Source organism: Lissotriton helveticus, chromosome 1_1, assembly GCF_964261635.1.
Source record: "Lissotriton helveticus chromosome 1_1, aLisHel1.1, whole genome shotgun sequence".
In the NCBI taxonomy this organism is placed as follows: Eukaryota; Metazoa; Chordata; class Amphibia; order Caudata; family Salamandridae; genus Lissotriton; species Lissotriton helveticus.
This window is the reverse complement of record NC_136057.1, coordinates 1,335,632,608-1,335,650,959: the sequence shown is the minus strand read 5'-3', so window position 1 is coordinate 1,335,650,959 and position 18,352 is coordinate 1,335,632,608. Positions and strand designations below refer to the sequence as shown.

Below are 18,352 nucleotides of genomic sequence, written 5' to 3'. Positions count from 1 at the left end.
TGAACAGCATGTGCAATTTCTTTGAATCTCATCACCTGACATTTAACAATCTTGTAAGTATTTCTACAGATGGAGTACCTGCAATGATTGGACATGAGAGGGGCTTTGTATCGCTGTTAAGAAAAAACTTCCATCACCCACATTCATTGGTTATCATTGCATAATCCTTCAGGATGCATTGTACACAAAAATAAAACTAGGATAACTAAATGATGTAATGAAGCGGGTAGAAAGAATTTCCAATTCTATTCAAGCAAACACACTCAACCAAAGACTTTTTAAATTATTGCTGAAGGATACAGAAACTGGATATGCAGACCTGTTGTTGAACGACAAAGTAAGGTAGTTGAGCAAGGGTAGACTTCTAGAAATATTTATTACTTTGCTTCCAGAAATTAAACAATTTTTAACCAGTCAAGGACAGACCTTCCCAGAACTGTCCGACTTCCAATGGCTCACCATGCTCCATTTTCTGAGTGACATTTTCTCACATTTCATCACTCTTCAATCTGGTACATCAAGGTAGACAGAAACGTGTATTCTCAATGGTGAGTGCTATATATATTCTTTCGAAAGTAAACGTGACCTGTTCAAAAAGCAGCTGGAAGACAGTGATCTTACACACTTTCCTAAATTGCAGGCTTTAAACCCAGAGGGATGAGGAAGCTCAAGAAATATTGCTGAGTCTCATTATGTGTGCTTATCTGGAGGAAATTTATGGGGACATTAAGAGGCGATTTTCTCAGTTTAGAGTTCTCACCCCACTTTTCAGGCTTGTGAAAAATCAGTGGATGGTTAGTGCAAGGAATCTTGAAGCTGTTGAACTTCTAGGTTTGAAAAGTGCACAAGCTGAGATGGAACTAATTGACATGCGATACAGCTGTATGTTTGAGCCTGCTTTCTTGGGGAAGGAACCAGAAGATTTTTGCCAAAGTGTGCCCTCTGAAAAATTCCCTCTTCTTTTTACTTTGGCATAGAAAACAACTGTGTTTGTTTGGCTCCACATACGTAATCGAGTGTTCTTTTTCCAGAATGGCCATTCCTAAAAATAATAAACTAAGAAAGACACTGACTGATGAACATCTGTATCACCTCTTGAGGCTTACACTTTCTGAAAAAAGTTCCAGAGTACAGGAAATTAATTGCGGTCATGAAGTGTAAAATTAGCTTGTAAACTCTGTGCTTTGGGAAATACTATACCTTCATTCTGTTTGCCTTTGTACTTACAGTTCTAAATTCATTAAGTAGACTTCAAATCAGAGTGACATTCCTTGTGTAGCATCAAGATTGGGAGCCTTGCACGGCAACTCTTGCACACTGGAGAATACTCTGCATGCCTTCTCCTCTGAGGGCCTCATTTATGAAAAGTGACGCATCACTTGCTGAAAACTGCGATACGTCACTTTTTATTGCACCCTCCTTGCGACATGCTGGATGCGTCATATTTACAATATGACGCATCATGTCACAAAGAGTTACAGATACGTCAGTATTTCTGACGTATCTGTAGACTCAAAAATTATGCTTTGCTGGAGTGTGTCACAAAAGTGACGCAACTTCAGCAATTGGTCATTTAACATGGGCAAGTCCCATTTCAATGGACCTAAGTCAGTCTTACGCCTGCTGTGAGGCAGGCGTAAGGTATTGACGCATTTGCTTCTTAGAAGTGGCGCAGTGAAATCTCATAGATTTTACTCGGTCACTTTTTCAAGGCTTACTTGCGTCGGAACGCCCACCCTGCATACATTATACCTGGCACAGGTATAATGTGGCGCAGAGGTTTACAAAGTGACAGATCTGACAAAGTGACGCATCTACCTAGATGCGTCACTTTGTAAATATGACGCAACATGGTAAACGTTTTACATCGCTGGTGCGTCACAAAAAGTGACGCACCGACGGCGCAAAAGTGAAGCAAGGGCTCATAAATAAGCCCCTAAATCTTTTCATATATCATATGACGGAACCAGTTATACCTCAGCTACTTTCCATCTATGTCTTTCAATATTAATTTAATTGACGTTTTTCCAACATTGCCAGCAATATCTTATAATCAAAATGCATTAAGTACCTAATCTGACCGCTAATCTTTATCAGAATAAAAAGCATTTTTAAAAGTGTTCATTCTTACACCAATGTGTGTGGTTAATATCACAAGGTGCACATTCTCTAAGAATTAGTTGAATATCTTTTGGAATGGTTACATTTCAAATATTGCTGAGTCTCATTATGTGTGCTTATCTGGAGGAAATTTATGGGGACATTAAGAGGCGATTTTCTCAGTTTAGAGTTCTCACTCCACTTTTCAGGCTTGTGAAAAATCAGTGGATGGTTAGTGCAAGGAATCTTGAAGCTGTTGAACTTTTAGGTTTGAAAAGTGCACAAGCTGAGATGGAACTAATTGACATGCAATACAGCTCTGTGTTTGAGCCTGCTTTCTTGGGGAAGGAACCAGAAGATTTCTGCCAAAGTGTGCCCTCTGAAAAATTCCCTCTTCTTTTTACTTTGGCATAGAAAACAACTGTGTTTGTTTGGTTCCACATATGTAATCGAGTGTTCTTTTTCCAGGATGGCCATTCCTAAAAATAATAAACTAAGAAAGACACTGACTGATGTACATCTGTATCACCTCTTGAGACTTACACTTTCTGAAAAAAGTTCCAGAGTACAGGAAATTAATTGCGGTCATGAAGTGTAAAATTAGCTTGTAAACTCTGTGCTTTGGGAAATACTTTATCTTCATTCTGTTTGCCTTTGTACTTACAGTTCTAAATTCACTAAGTAGTCTTCAAATCAGAGTGACATTCCTTGTGTAGCATCAAGATTGGGAGCCTTGCACGGCAACTCTTGCACACTGGAGAATACTCTGCATGCCTTCTCCACTGAGGGCCTCCTTTATGAAAAGTGATGCATCACTTGCTGAAAACAGCGATACGTCACTTTTCATTGCACCCTCCTTGCGACAAGCTGGATGCGTCATATTTACAATATGACGCATCATGTCACAAAGAGTTACAAATACGTCAGTATTTCTGACGTATCTGAGACTCAAAAATGATGCATTGCAGGAGTGTGTCACAAAAGTGACGCAACTTCAGCAATGGGTCATTTAACATGGGCAAGTCCCATTTCAATGGACCTAAGTCAGTCTTACCCCTGCTGTGAGGCAGGCGTAAGATATTGACGCATTTGCTTCTTAGAAGTGGCGCAGTGAAATCTCATAGATTTTACTGGGTCACTTTTTCAAGGCTTACTTGCGTCGGAACGCCCATCCTGCATACATTATACCTGGCACAGGTATAATGTAGCGGAGAGGTTTACAAAGTGACAGATCTGACAAAGTGGCACATCTACCTAGATGCATCACTTTGTAAACATGACGCAACATGGTACATTTTTTACCAAACTGGTGCGTCACAACAAGTGACGCACCGACGCCGCAAAAGTGAAGCAAGGGCTCATAAATAAGCCCCTGAATCTTTTCATATATCATATGACGGAACCAGTTATACCTCAGCTACTTTCCATCTTTGTCTTTCAATATTAATTTAATTGACGTTTTTCCAACATTGCCAGCAATATCTAATAATCAAAAAGCATTAAGTCCCTAATCTGACCGCTACTCTTTATCAGAATAAAAAGCATTTTTAAAAGTGTTCATTCTTACACCAATGTGTGTGGTTAATATCACAAGGTGCACATTCCCTAAGAATTAGTTGAATATCTTTTGGAATGGTTACATTTCAAACCTATCCACATGTTTGTTTCATAATGCATCATTCTCTCAATCTTTTGAACATTTCATTTAAAAGATGTACTATGTGAGTGTCATGCATGGTTTTACTTTAAGGTGTAGAATTTTTCCACCAAACTCCCCACCATGCCATGTTCAACCCACCAGGGTTATCTGTGTGGCCCCTGAAAAATACTCAAGACAGTGCATTTCGACCCTTGAGAAAAGGTTTGTGAGCCCTGCTCTAGTGCTAGTTTCTTCATCTACATTCTTCTCCTAACTTCCTCTGCTAGCCTTTTTGGCCAGCCTCCTCTGCTAGACTTTTTCAGCAGCCTCCTCTGACAGCCTCTTCTGAGAAAAGAGGCCTCAGCTGTGGAGGAATTCGACCTTCTCTAGGACTAAGTACCACTATTGTCTACAGAAAAGCTCTGGGATTTTGGGGAGGATGCTGGTGTACTAGGCCATTGGTGCACCCTGTGAAGTGAAAGGGTACAACCCCAGGTCTGTGACAAGTAAATGCTTCGGAAACAAAGAGGGACTTCTCACCTGAAGGGCAGGATGCCAGGGCTCCAGGGGCATTGACTTCCATACATTCTGTTTTGGCTTGTTCCAAAATGGTAGATGCTAGAATTAAAAACAAGAAAAACATCTGAATGACAGAAGATCATCTTTAACTCTGCAAAGCATAGTGGATAGGTGAGAGTGCTGGGAGAGCATAGGAAACATGGAGGAAGAGAGTGCATGTAGGTGGGTGTGAAGATGTGCACATATTAATCAAGGGTATTGTACTGTGGAGGACAATGCGTGTGTGCCTACCAAGCGGTGACCACCTAGCGTCAGTGCTCTGCCAGACAAGTACGAAGAGGCTGGTCTGCTACTCTCACTATATTCACCTGAACACATGTTGAGGACAACTTTTCATATCTCACCTCTTCCTCTTCTCATTGGCTTACCTCTTTACATGGCAGCCAATGAGTGGAGAAGGGCAGGGAGGGGCAGAGTGTGAATAAGCCATTGTGTCCCTCTCCTCACACTGCCACCTGCAGATATATATGTGAGGAGCTGGTGTGCATGTGAGTGAGAATTTGTGAAACACAGTGTGCGAATGCATATACTGATGTATCTGCCGGACTCAGGGGGTTTACACAGGCTCCTGCAACCCTTGCAGCGCAAGGGGGGGAAGCCCGCCAGGGACCCCCAACCGTTTAAGGGGACCCCCATTCAGACCAAGGCAAGGGAATATGGGAGATCAGGTGGCCCTCATCACATTCTGCAGGGGAGATATCATTTTGCGTTACGCCACTGCAACTTTATGTATGTTTATGACTAGTGTGTGGCGGTGGAGGGTTGGCAGAGGGGCTGGCGACAGGTCAAGGGTGCGCTATCCAATGGCATGTCATGGTCATTTGAACATCTTTTATGAGCATTCCTAGTGGCATTCTGAGTTGCATAGACCTAATAGTGGTCCATCGATGACATCCTTTGCACATTTATTGTGACATTGTGCTATCTTAAGCATATGAGTGAGACGGATCACTGACAGAATATCGACAGTCAAAATATCGAGAGGACAAAATATCGAGGTAAAAATATCAACTGCCAAAATATCGACTTCCTATCTTCAAACAGGTAAGTACAAAAATATCGACTCCAAAATATCGAGTGTAAAAAATATAGACTGTCAAAATATCGAATTTTTTAAATGTCTGAAATGTAATTTAAAAGTAATATAATAATAAATAAAATTAATTTTAACTTATTTAAAATACTTAAATAAACGTAACATTAAAAAATAATTAATGTAACTTTAAAAAAATTAAGTTATTTTTAATATATATATATATAAATATTAACATATTATTAACAAAACATATACAATATTTTTACCGTAGGATAGCAAGAGGTTTAAATTTACTGTAACAACTCCAATGAGTGCAACAGTAGGGAAAGCGTTGGATAGCGTAGGGGTAAAAATTACTATTCCCACTCTAGAGAGTGCAACAGTAGGGAAAGAGTTGGATAGCGTAGGGGTAAAAATTACTATTACCACTCCAGCTAGTGCAACAGTAGGTAAAGCGTTGCATAGCGTAGAGGTACAAATTACTATTCCCACTCCAGAGAGTGCAACAGTATGGAAAGCGTTGGATAGCGTAGGGGTAAAAATTACTATTCCCACTCCAGAGAGTGCAACAGTAGGGAAAGAGTTGGATAGCGTAGGAGTACAAATTACTATTCCCACTCCAGAGAGTGCAACAGTAGGGAAATCGTTGGATAGCGTAGGGGTAAAAATTACTATTCCCACTCCAGAGAGTGCAACAGTAGGGAAAGCGTTGGATAGCGTAGGGGTTAAAATTACTATTCCAACTCCAGAGAGTGCAACAGTAGGGAAAGAGTTGGATAGCGTAGGGATAAAAATTACTATTCCCACTCCAGAGAGTGCAACAGTAGGGAAAGCGTTGGATAGCGTAGGGGTTAAAGTTACTATTCCCAGTCCTCAAAGTGCAACAGTAGGGAAAGAGTTGGATAGCGTAGGGGTAAAAATTACTATTCCCACTCCAGCTTTCAACAGTAGGGAAAGCGTTGGATAGCGTAGGAGTAAAAATTACTATTCCCACTCCAGAGAGTGCAACAGTAGGGAAAGCGTTGAATAGCGTAGGGGTAAAAATTACTATTCCCACTCCAGAGAGTGCAACAGTAGGGAAAGCATTGGATAGCGTAGGGGTAAAAATTACTATTCCCACTCCAGAGAGTGCAACAGTAGGGAAAGCGTTGGATAGCGTAGGGGTTAAAATTACTATTCCCACTCCAGAGAGTGCAACAGTAGGGAAAGAGTTGGATAGCGTAGAGGTTAAAATTACTATTCCCACTCCAGAGAGTGCAACAGTAGGGAAAGCGTTGGATAGCGTAGGGGTAAAAATTACTATTCCCACTCCAGAGAGTGCAACTGTAGGGAAAGAGTTGGATAGCGTAGGGGTTAAAATTACTATTCCAACTCCAGAGAGTGCAACAGTAGGGAAAGCGTTGGATAGCGTAGGGGTAAAAATTACTATTCCCACTCCAGAGAGTGCAACAGTAGGGAAAGAGTTGGATAGCGTAGGGGTAAAAATTACTATTACCACTTGGGCTAGTGCAACAGTAGGTAAAGGGTTGCATAGGGTAGAGGTAAAAATTACTATTCCCACTCCAGAGAGTGCAACAGTATGGAAAGCGTTGGATAGTGTAGAGGTAAAAATTACTATTCCCACTCCAGAGAGTGCAACAGTAGGGAAAGAGTTGGATAGCGTAGGGGTACAAATTACTATTCCCACTCTAGAGAGTGCAACAGTAGGGAAAGCGTTGGATAGCGTTGGGGTAAAAATTACTATTCCCACTCCAGAGAGTGCAACAGTAGGGAAAGCGTTGGATAGCGTAGGGGTTAAAATTACTATTCCAACTCCAGAGAATGCAACAGTAGGAAAAGAGTTGGATGGCGTAGGTATAAAAATTACTATTCCCACTCCAGAGAGTGCAATAGTAGGGAAAGCGTTGGATAGCTTAGGGGTTAAAGTTACTATTCCCACTCCAGCGAGTGCAACAGTAGGGAAAGCGTTGGATAGCGTAGGGGTAAAAATTACTATTCCCACTCCAGAGAGTGCAACAGTAGGGAAAGCATTGAATAGCGTAGGGGTAAAAATTACTATTCCCACTAAAGAGAATGCATCAGTAGGGAAAGCATTGAATAGCGTAGGGGTTACAATTACTATTCCAACTCCAGAGAGTGCAACAGTAAGGAAAGAGTTGGATAGCGTAGGGGTTAAAATTACTATTCCAACTCCAGAGAGTGCAACAGCAGGGAAAGTGTTGGATAGTGTAGGGGTAAAAATTACTATTCCAACTCCAGTGAGTGCAATAGTAGGGGAAGTAAATACTTCATATATAAATATAAATAACATAAATAGTAATACCAATTACAAATTAATTAAAATATTTTACAATTGTATAAAATATATTAAATAATTATTTATAAATACAAATTATTATTATTTAAATGTAAAAATGACCTACTAATACTAATTAATTACTTATTAACAATAAATTAATTTACAATTTAATAATGAATCAAGTAATTTTAATTATCAATTATATTTAAATTATTTACCTATTAATAATTAATTAACAATGAATTATAAATAAATACCAATATATTAAATGACATATTTAATTAATTATAATTAAATTACTTCCCACCGTATTCCCCTATAAACCCACAACCCGCTACAGAAAATAAATTAATGAAATTTCCATATTCATCAATTAATCATTTAAAATTATGTACAAATTATATTTTAATTAATTGCCAATTATTAATTAATTAACGATTAATTCAAAATAATTAACAATAAATAAATGAACATATTTAATTAATTATAATTACATTACTTCCTACCCTATTCCCCTATAAACCCACAACCCGCTACAAAAAATAATTTAATAAAATTAACATATTTATCAATTAATCAATTATAATTAATTACCAAATATATTTTATTTAATTACCAATTAATAATTAATTAACAATTAATTGAAAATAAATATTAATAAATAAATCAACATATTTAATTAATTATAATTAAATTACTTCCCACCCTATTCCCCTATAAACCCACAACCCGCTACAGAAAATAAATTACTAAAATTAACATGTTTATCAATTAGTCAATTGTAATTAATTTCCAATTATATTTTAATCAATTACCAATTAATAATTAATTAACAATTAATTCTAATTAAATAACAATAAATAAATTAACATATTTAATTAATTATAATTATATTACTTCCTACCCTATTCCCCTATAAACCCACAACCCGCTACAGAATTATATTACACAAAAAAAATTTATTAACTTACCTTAAATTCGATATTTTTGTTGTCTATATTATGTCTAGTCGATATTATGTCCATTCTATATTTTTGATTCGATATTATGTCCATTCTATGCGATATTAATTTTTTCAAGTCGATATTTTTGTTGTCTATATTATGTCTAGTCAATATTATGTCCATTCTATATTTTTTACTCGATATTTTGTCCAGTCGATATCTAAAACTCGATATTTTGACTCTACACCAAGTGGGACAGCATGAAATTTTCCTATAGAATTAAGCACTACAAATTACAAATGTGCCTCGAGCTTCAGACATAAAAATGCATTTTAAAACGTGACACGTAGACATTTGGTGCTGGAAAATGAAAACATGAGGCCTTTACTCAGACGCTTTCCCCTTAATAAATCATGTAAAACATCCACAATTAATTCATAGTTTGGCTTTAATGTGACTAGTTTAGATTTTGTCACCACTATAGAATGTGGCTTTACCTTACAAAAATGTTTAAACCTGTGTGCTGTGTATTGGATTAACACGAATTGCTTGAGAGGGCTCCAACTTGACCTTCTAGTTAACAGAGGAATGTTTCTTTTTGTGTGAGAGATGCCTTGTATAATTTACAGCATGTACCCTCGGAGCCTTATGGTATTTAGTTGGTTGTAAAATGTTTCAAAACAAAGCCTCGTTTAATTATTTGCCTCAGACAGAACTGGAAAGCAAACGTATTTTGAAATGTATTTCCATATTATGTTTTAATGAATCCTGCTTAAATAGTTCTTTTGCAGCTAATGTGATGTGTTTTGTCAAAATAAAATGTTTCTTTACCAGAAGGTTAGGAGATGAAGTCATTTTAAGTAGGATTCAAGTGTGCCGAGAGAAGAAGGCCAGCGCCTGACGGATGACGTGTGGAGAGCAGAGGAGAGAGGGGTAGATGAGCTTCTGGAGAATGCTGGATTTCATTGGTTGCGATTAACAACATGCAACATACTCCTCAGCAACATTTTACAGATTCATAACCGCGTTCCTGGTTTAGGGGTTTAGGACTCAGACTTAGATTTAGAGATGGAGACCTGCAGAGGAACAGACTTTGACTTAGATGCAGAACAGAAGGGAGAAGAACAGAGGTGATTCGCAGATGAAGAGAAGAGGGCAGACTTTGATGGAGAGTAGAACAGATTCAGATGAGGGCAGATTAGATGCAGGGCAGGCTGTGTTCCATTTTGCCTTTTATTAAAAACCCCAAGCTTTATGCTTTGACTAACTGGCTTTGCCAAGACTTATTTGCTCTATGCTTTATTTCTCTTTATAGAAGATTCTGTCATTTTCAATTATTGATTTGGCTTCATGATAATCAAACTCTTGCTTTACTTTTGAACCGTTCTGACTGACTTCCGTGGCACTTCTAAACACAGTTCTACTAGACCTAATGGTTTCCTGTTGTCTGTAGGGTATGCCACTTCTATGGTTTATGAGGTGTTGTGGCAGGCAAACCTGGAATTCCAGATGATGACACTGGCCACTAAGGGCAGTTGATGGAAATCCTAGAGCCATTTTCCTACTGTATGTAAGGGTATATATGTATAAGTACATTGTTTTTGGTAGAACACATTTGTTTGAGACTGTCTGTTCAGCGCTTGCATTTCCTCTTTCCTTGCAATTTCTTGAACCACCTGATTCTTTGTGTTCTGTAATGACTTCCTTTGCACCCCATTGTTTTACAATAGGGAGTATTTCCTTTATGGAACCACTGTATGCAAATTATGATATGCTCTGCACTAACTTTATTTTTTCTATGATCAATTCTGTAACCTGATTAATATATGACCAAATGAATGAAGAATGAGAGAACCATAAACTTTAATTAGAAAATAAAACACTTGAAAACAAACTCTCATTATTGACTAAAATATGTATTTGCATTGGATTGTTTATGAGGGAGCTCCTTCGGTCAAAATACTGTGGCCAAGATTCATCACCTTGAGAATAGATATTGGCGTGGAAAGAGGGTAATGGTAATTAAAGGTAATTCTGCCACGTTTATACAATTTTCCAAAGAGAGATTACCTCGAGATTTCCGCACCAGCACTAGTGATCCATTCATGGCATCCATCCTGTAAAATCTACTGTTTTTTCACCATTTTGCAAAGGGTTTTGGAGGGAATGGTGAACCTTAAGTACACTGTGGAGGGTTGGGCTTGCCTGGCATACAGCAAACAAAAATATTGGAATATTTGTTATTTGCCGTTTCTTAAGCTTTGGTTTTTGAACAGTTTTGGGAAAATTGTGCTGAACAATTCCCCATTTGTTTTCATGATTTTCTAAAAGCTCCATCCCTATTCCCCCATCATCACTGGTGTGTAGAAGCTGAACATAATGAGAGTGTGGGAATAAGTCTAAAGGTTGTAGGAGTTCTAGATGTAGTGGGGTAGGAGTTTGTTGAAATTGTTTTTTTTGTGTTGCTGATGATATGCACTGACACTGGGTGTATATAGTATGGCAGGGTGCATGAGTGTAGTGATGTTGCATCATTGAGTGCAGTGTAGTTAAATGATTGAGGGCAGGCATGGTGAAGTGTGAATGCAGCATGGATGAAGAAAAGGCTTGCATTGACAGGGTATGGGTGAATGAATGAAATGAAATGAAATGAAAGGAAATGAAAAATTGCATTTGTATAGCGCATAACTGCCCTGAGGCCTCGCAGCGCTTGAAGATTAAATGGTTTAGCGCAGGCTCAGGGCAGATCAGCAGGATTTTGCAAACAAATGCGTTTTCAAGGCCTTTCTAAAAGACAGGAGGTTGCTGTTTCCTCGGATGGTGAGGGGAAGGGCGTTCCAGAGTCTGGCCGCCGAGTGGGAAAAAGAGCGGCCACCCCACCGGGCTTTATTGATTTTAGAGGAGGTAGCCAGCTGCAGGGTGCCAGAACGAAGGGAGCGGGCTGGAACATAGGGCGTAACCAGGGGGTGCAGAATCGCTGGGCCTACACGATGGAAGGATTTGTGCAGGATGCACAAAGCCTTGAACTGCACTCTGGCAGCCATTGGGAGCCAATGGAGGTCTTTCAGAGCCTTCCTCGCCGACTGCCGACGGGGCAGATTAAACAGTAGGCGGGCCGCACTATTTTGTGTGACCTGAAGCTTCTGAAGTACCGAGGCCAGTGCTCCCAGATAGAGAGCATTCCCGTAGTCCAGGCGGGAGAGAATCAGGGCCTGGACCATGATCCTCCTTGCCTGGAGAGGGAGCAAAGGGAGCACCCGCCGGAGCATCCTCATTAGTCCAAAGCAAGTGGCGGCGGTCTTAGTAGCCTGGACCGAGAAATCAAGGGCGGTGTCGAGCCAGATCCCGAGGCTCTTTATCTGGGACCTAGGGGCGGGGAGAGCGCCAAGACATGGTGGCCAGACGGGTGCAAGAATAGACGGGGAGGAATTTCCGAGGAGAATGATGTCTGTCTTCTCCCCGTTAAGTTTCAGACAAGAGGCTTGCATCCATCTGGCAACAGCCTCTAGACAGGGGCCTAAGGTGTTGGATGATCCATCTGCGTGATCTAGCGAGACCACCAGCTGCGTATCATCCGCGTAGGTGACAATACGCACACCAAAGGGATGGACTATCCTGTGCAGAGGTTCCATGAAGGCGTTAAAAAGGGTCGGGCTCAGGGAGGAGCCCTGAGGAACCCCGCACCTGAGAGGATGTTTGGGAGAGACTGTCTCACCCTCGAAGACCTGGAAGAAACGCTCGCTCATAAAGGAGGCAAGCCAATCCAGGGCCGCGCCCGACACGCCCATGCCAGCCAGTCGATGTAATAGCGTGGCATGGTTCACCGTGTCGAACGCGGCGCTAAGATCTAACAAGATAATGGCCACCTTTCCTCCCTGATCAAGAATAGCTCTTGCTTCTTCTGTAACCGCTAACATAGCGGTTTCGGTACCGTGTTGAGGACGAAATCCTGTCTGGGAGGCACGCAACAGACAGTTGGACTCCAAATAGTCTGTTAAGATGTTGTTGACGTGCCTCTCCAGCAGTTTACTCAACCAGGGGAGCAACGAAATGGGACGGTAGTTGGACAGGTTGCTCTGATCCAGGGTGGGCTTTTTGAGAAGTGCCCTCACCATGGCACATTTCCAGGAGAGTGGGACCGATTTGGACACAATGGAAGTGTTTAAGGTTTCCAAGATGACAGGACGAATAACGTCCAAGGCCTTGACAAGGATCCGGGGGGGTGCCGGGTCATTGGGTGACCCGGAAGTAACTTTGGAGATTAATCTATCCAGACTACAGGCATCAAGAAGCGGAATTGTGTCCAGCTTACAGAGAGCCAGAGAGTCAGCTGGTTTATGTGGGACAGAGCGGGCGATGACCATAGAATTGCTAAAGGAGGAGTATATGGTCAAAATTTTCTTTGAGAAGAAGGCAGCCAGCTCATTGCAGCGGTCTTGTGCACCTTCGGCAGTGGGACGCTCAGCCGGGGGTGAAATAAGGGACTTAGCTATCCTAAAGATTTCCCTGGGGGCATTGGCTGCTGCATTAATTTTCCCTTCATAGAAGAAGGCTTGCGCCTTTTTAATCTCTAATTTGTAGAGCTTCATTGCAGACCTATAATCATCTTTCCTAGATGAAGAATGGTCCTTCCTCCATGCTCTCTCAAGTTTACGGCAGTCAAGTTTTAATAACCTTAGAGCAGGAGTGTACCAAGGTGCGACTTTAGGTCTTCTAATAAGTTTACAAGGGCGTTTGGGAAGAACTTGGTCTAGGGTGCTGGAAATCCAGTGATCAAAATCGTTAGAGGCAGAGGCAGGAGTCGTAGCCTTCCTCGGGGGATCTTGGACGAGAGCAGTTGTCCAGTCGGTGAGGGAAAGAGAGGACCATTTCCTGCCCAGATACTTGGTAGGAACATCACAAGGGGAAGAGGAGTTGGAAAGCCAGGTAAAAGGTATCAGGAAGTGATCGGTCCAGGGTAGTGGAACTGGGGACTCTACATTAAGTTTGGTGTTGCTGTATATGTGATCAAGAAGATGTCCCTTCTTGTGGGTCGCCTGATGGCCTCTCTGGCAAAGATCTAACGCTTGCATGTTGACCCGTAAGTTATTAGCTGGTCATCTAAATGGATGATAAAATCCCCAAGCAAGGTGAAGTTAGATGAGGTCAAAACTGCATTGGCAGTGAGGTCCGTGATTTGCGTAATGAAATTGTTAAGGGAACCAGGTGGACGATAGAGTAAGATACCGGAGAAGGTGGTGGTGGTGGAAAAACCAAGCGCAAAGTGTAAGCTCTCGCAGGTCGGCGGGGAATTGGGAATGACACAACACTTAAAACTGTCCCTATATATAACGGCCAGGCCCCCGCCTCTCCCCGACTGGCGGTCGAGGCGCTTGAGGGTATAGCCTTGAGGTGTGGCCCATATTGTAGTCGGGTCATTGTCCATCTGGAGCCAAGTTTCCGTTAAAAATAGAGCGTCAGGATTGAGCTCTTCAATCATCAGATGCAGCTCTGTGAAGTGTTTAGGTAGTGACCGGCAATTGAGGAGATACAATCTCCAAATCTCTCCCGGAGGGAGAGAGTAGCTGTATGGGCGGGGGGTGCTCCATGTACAGTGCTTACAGTGATGTTCAAGGTTAGCTGGGGAAAAAGAGTGGCGACAGGAGGGACTGGTGGGGGGACGTAAGGAGCGTAACAACAAAGAGTTGTAGGAAATACGAATACCCACCATGGTGCTGGGCGGCTCCCAAGCCAGGGCCAGCGAGAAGCGTCTGAACGCGGACTGGCGCAGACTGGCTTCTCTTTGGCGCCTCTTCGGCGCGTATACGGCGCTACCGCTGCGCGTCACCGCTGCGCGAGGTAGGAAGAGGTCATATAGATTAGGTGAGGGTGGAGACTAGCCCGTCAACCTCCCCAAGATGGCTGCCCAGGATGGAGCAACCAGGAAGTGGTGTCGCTTGAACCTCCCTCCACAACAATCAGCACAGAAGCTGTGGTGGACCTGGGAGTAGCGACCAGAATGCAAGTGAGAGCTCAGAAATATATTTAAAAACACATATTAGCACAATCAATAGGTTTTTAAAAGTCTGTAAAACGAAATAGATGCTTGCAGTAATCAGAATGCAAGTGAGAGCTCAGAAATATATTTAAATGAATGAATGAATGAATAGAGACAGGTAATTTGTTTGAGTCTAGAAACAAGGAGAGTAACGTATTGGCATTGTGTGTGGAAGGGTGACTTCAGTGGGCCTGGTGTTTTATGAGAAAAGCTATTTTTGAGATGAACGACGCCTTAATGTGTTATTTGCATGTGCACGGTGTTAGCAATAATGTGTAATTGTACTGTGTGCATGAGGGTAATCAGCTTAGATCCCCAAGGGCCAAATCCATTTCAGGATATCCATATAAGATCTGCAAACAATACATTTGCTTGCAATGAATCTAAATGGAAATCGTGTGCATTATCTGTGATTATCCTAAAACTCTTGAAAGTACTCGGTCCCCATGGACCTATGTTGGAATAATTGGCAGCCAGGATATGCCAGCAAAGAATAAGTTGGTAAGATCTCCAGTATCTGCCAGTTTCCCAACTGTAATTACAATTTTGCTTGACAAAATGTCCAAGCCAGAAGTATGGAGCATTTGCCAAAAAAAAGACTCTTTGGTGCAATAGTGTTTTGTGGAATGCAGATTGCATTGCCAGCCTAAGGCTGACAACTTTCTGCACTTCCTTATTCTGAAATCACCTGTAGAGCAGATCGCCATGGAGCAGCCAATGCCCCTTCCAGTTGGACAGAGCATAACCAATGTGTCGACACACTAGTAACAGCTCCAACTAATGGGTTGATGTTGTTCTCAGTCTGATCTTGGTGGCCAGTGAGGGGGTGTTGTCTCATCAGTGAAATCTTCATCCGAGAAATGTAATGACCACTATCGAGAAGAAGCCGAGCCCGGGAGGTGATTATTGCTCTTTTCACTTTGATCGGTGTGTAGGAGAGGAAGGACCTTCACTGTTTGGTGGGTTGAAAGGTAGGATCTTTAGTTTCTATTGTATGAAAAAAGATTCAATCATGGTCCTCAACTCTGAGGTTTAACAGAAATAACAAGTAGATAGTTTAAAATAAAGGTAACTCCATATCTCGTCCAGTCCACCATTTAAATGACAGCCAGCAAAAAATACTTTCTATAAAGATCTTGTTCTTGATTCTGCAGGGAATGTTGGGATTTATTTCTTCTGACAAAATCCCACTCGCTGGCACTCGGGATCACTTGGTCTATGCATGGAGTCCTACAACTGTGGCTTTGGGCATTTTGTTCAAGAAAGTCTTACATGTATCAGCTCTACTGGACCTTTACCACATTCACCACCCTCCAGTGCTCTGTTGTAGCCGCATCAACACACTAGGTTTTAGGTGAGGGTACGGGCACTTGGATTTCCAGACTGCTACCTGCTGCAGCAGAGCTAATGCTTTGTTGAGGACAGCATTTCGAGGAGTAAGGCCTGGAGTTTCCCAAGCCTAGGGTGCTTTTTGCCCACTCATCAGTCTAAAGAGGTAAACAGTGAACACCTTTATCAGGGAAGTTTGTCTTCCAGAGTTGTTTTTATGGTGACCTGCGCCAGATTCCACCTCAAACCTCTGGTCCAGTGTGTCTTGGAGATCACGCTTCAAGCATCTCTAAACTACAATTGCCTCATCCCAGTCCCATCTTTCATGAGGATGCTTCTCTCGGGGGGGCTAGTGAAACCCCATTTCCGTGTAAGGTAGAGCTTAACCTTCCTCCTCTCAGACATAGTAAGTATAGTGAATGTAGATGAGTGAGTGTAGAGCAAGTGTATGAGAAAATAAAGTGATGGTGAATGGGTAGTGCATTGTAAACAGTTAAAAGAGGGCCAATGTTATCGGTGCCTGTCATCTAACGTGTTCTACTGCTGGACATTTCATGTATTTAAATTGCTTCAGGTGTTCAAAGAGTCTGGTATACTTGTAAATGTCTTTTGTTTTTTCGAAATGTGTGCAGCCATTTAAGGCCCATGGCTCGGAGATCACTGTGTGCATCATGATAAGAATGTTGTTACAAATACACGTTCAAGATTTGTCTCTCTGGATCCCTTAGTGAAACTGTCAGGAATGCAGGTTGAGAAGGGCCCTTCGAGAAAGCAACCTGTCATGAGGTATGGAAGGTGATAAGGGGTTGTGAACTTTACAAGTGCTAACTAGCAATAGCAATGTTGGGATTAAATGGAATGGAGTTAGTCTGTGCCCCATGCAAAATGGTGGTGGGAGGAGATAACGTGGTTAGGGTGAAGGAAGCAAAGCAAGGTGTGGTGGAAAGGCCCCGGGAAGTATATTGTTCACATGACAAACAAGGGCAGGAATAGAGCAGAATTACTAACATCAGTGGAGAATCTTCTGGCTGCCGCAATGTTTTGTTAAATGGCTACTATGTGTTAGGTGGCTAGTGATATTAGAGTAGAGATGGCTAGTCTAGTTTTTGTGAGAATAGGTAAGTTGTAGGTCAACAACCCAGTGGAGAGAACCATTGGCTACTGCTACAATGAGCTATACACGCATAATAACTTACTAAAGAAAGGAGTTGGATCACTCAATGACTTTGAGGGTGAAAAAACTGAACAGATGGTCCGAATGAGGTTATCGAATGGAAATAAAGTAGTAGGGCTAACAGACAAATGCACAAATGGAACTCACACCCACTCCTTCATTTGCTCATTCACTCACTGAAGTTCATGCATAGATGTATTGAAGTTCACATTTCCTCACCCATAGATTTTATGAGGCTGTTTAATGACATGAGGTCACTGAGTGTGCAAGACTCCGAAGAGGCGTCGAGAAAGCCAGGCAGGAGAAGGACAACGATCAGGAAGTGGGCCAACATCATAGTTTAAGAAGTCTTGTTTCTGCAAGAGAAGAATAGGAAATGTGCGATCACAGGTCAATTCTGCCTATACAATAGAGCAGGATATCTCAGATGGCTCTAAAACTGGTATGGGTGGAGGAAGGCCTGTAGGGTTCTAGCACAGGAATAGCGTCAGATGTAGGCTTCAGGGGTCTAGCATTGGAATGGGATGGGGTGCAGACCTGAAGGGTGCAGGTCTGCGGTTACTGAGACCAGAAAGATGATGTACCCATCTTCTGTTTTATTACCAGATAGGGATGTTTTTTTTTTTGGACTGTGACTGTAATGATCCAGGAATTGTGCTGACATGGGTCCATTTCACTGGCTTTACTTATCTCCAGTAGTGGATGAGCAGGAAGAGGTTATGTTTCAGACAGGAAGGCAATACTACAAAGATAACTACTGCACATGAGACCAAATACCTGGTCAGGGGGAAACACTGGTGCTATATTTGACAAGAAACATCTTGGCCCACCCGTACCCACAATTCCAGAATGAGGGGCACCAGTACTACAATAGTAGTTTACACCACAGTTCAGTGGCTAAGTGGTGTCCCCATTTACAGGGCCTCATTTGCGAGAGGCATGCACCACCGGTGAGGCAATCATATCTGCAAGGCCACTGTGATGTATTTCTATGGGTACTGTATCGATCCCCCTATTCCTGACCCTGGTTTGGTTAATAATTAACTAGCAGCCATCTAACGGCGCAAAAACCCGTTATCTGATTGAGCCACACCACGGCAAAGAAGCGCGTTATCTGATTAAGTCATAACACATGCCATCTAATTAGGCAAGCGATATTCCTCCAGCCCCCTGATAGGCATACGGAGTTCTCAAAACAAATCAAACCTACAGCGA

The 18,352-nt window shown here is 41.8% G+C and overlaps 1 protein-coding gene across 1 annotated transcript in view; it reads right to left on the bottom strand.

The window, feature by feature from the left end:
- LOC144772845 (resistin-like) overlaps window positions 1–17,491 on the bottom strand; it is a 41,003-nt gene extending 23,512 nt beyond the window's left edge. Inside the window, exons 1-2 of the mRNA XM_078657467.1 lie at window positions 17,357–17,491; window positions 4,280–4,357 (exon numbers count right to left, since the gene is read on the bottom strand). Coding sequence (XP_078513593.1) covers window positions 4,280–4,357; window positions 17,357–17,474 — 196 coding nt within the window. The 5' untranslated portion in view covers window positions 17,475–17,491. The remainder of the gene's footprint in view (window positions 1–4,279; window positions 4,358–17,356) is intronic.
- Between the last annotated feature and the right edge of the window lie 861 nt (window positions 17,492–18,352).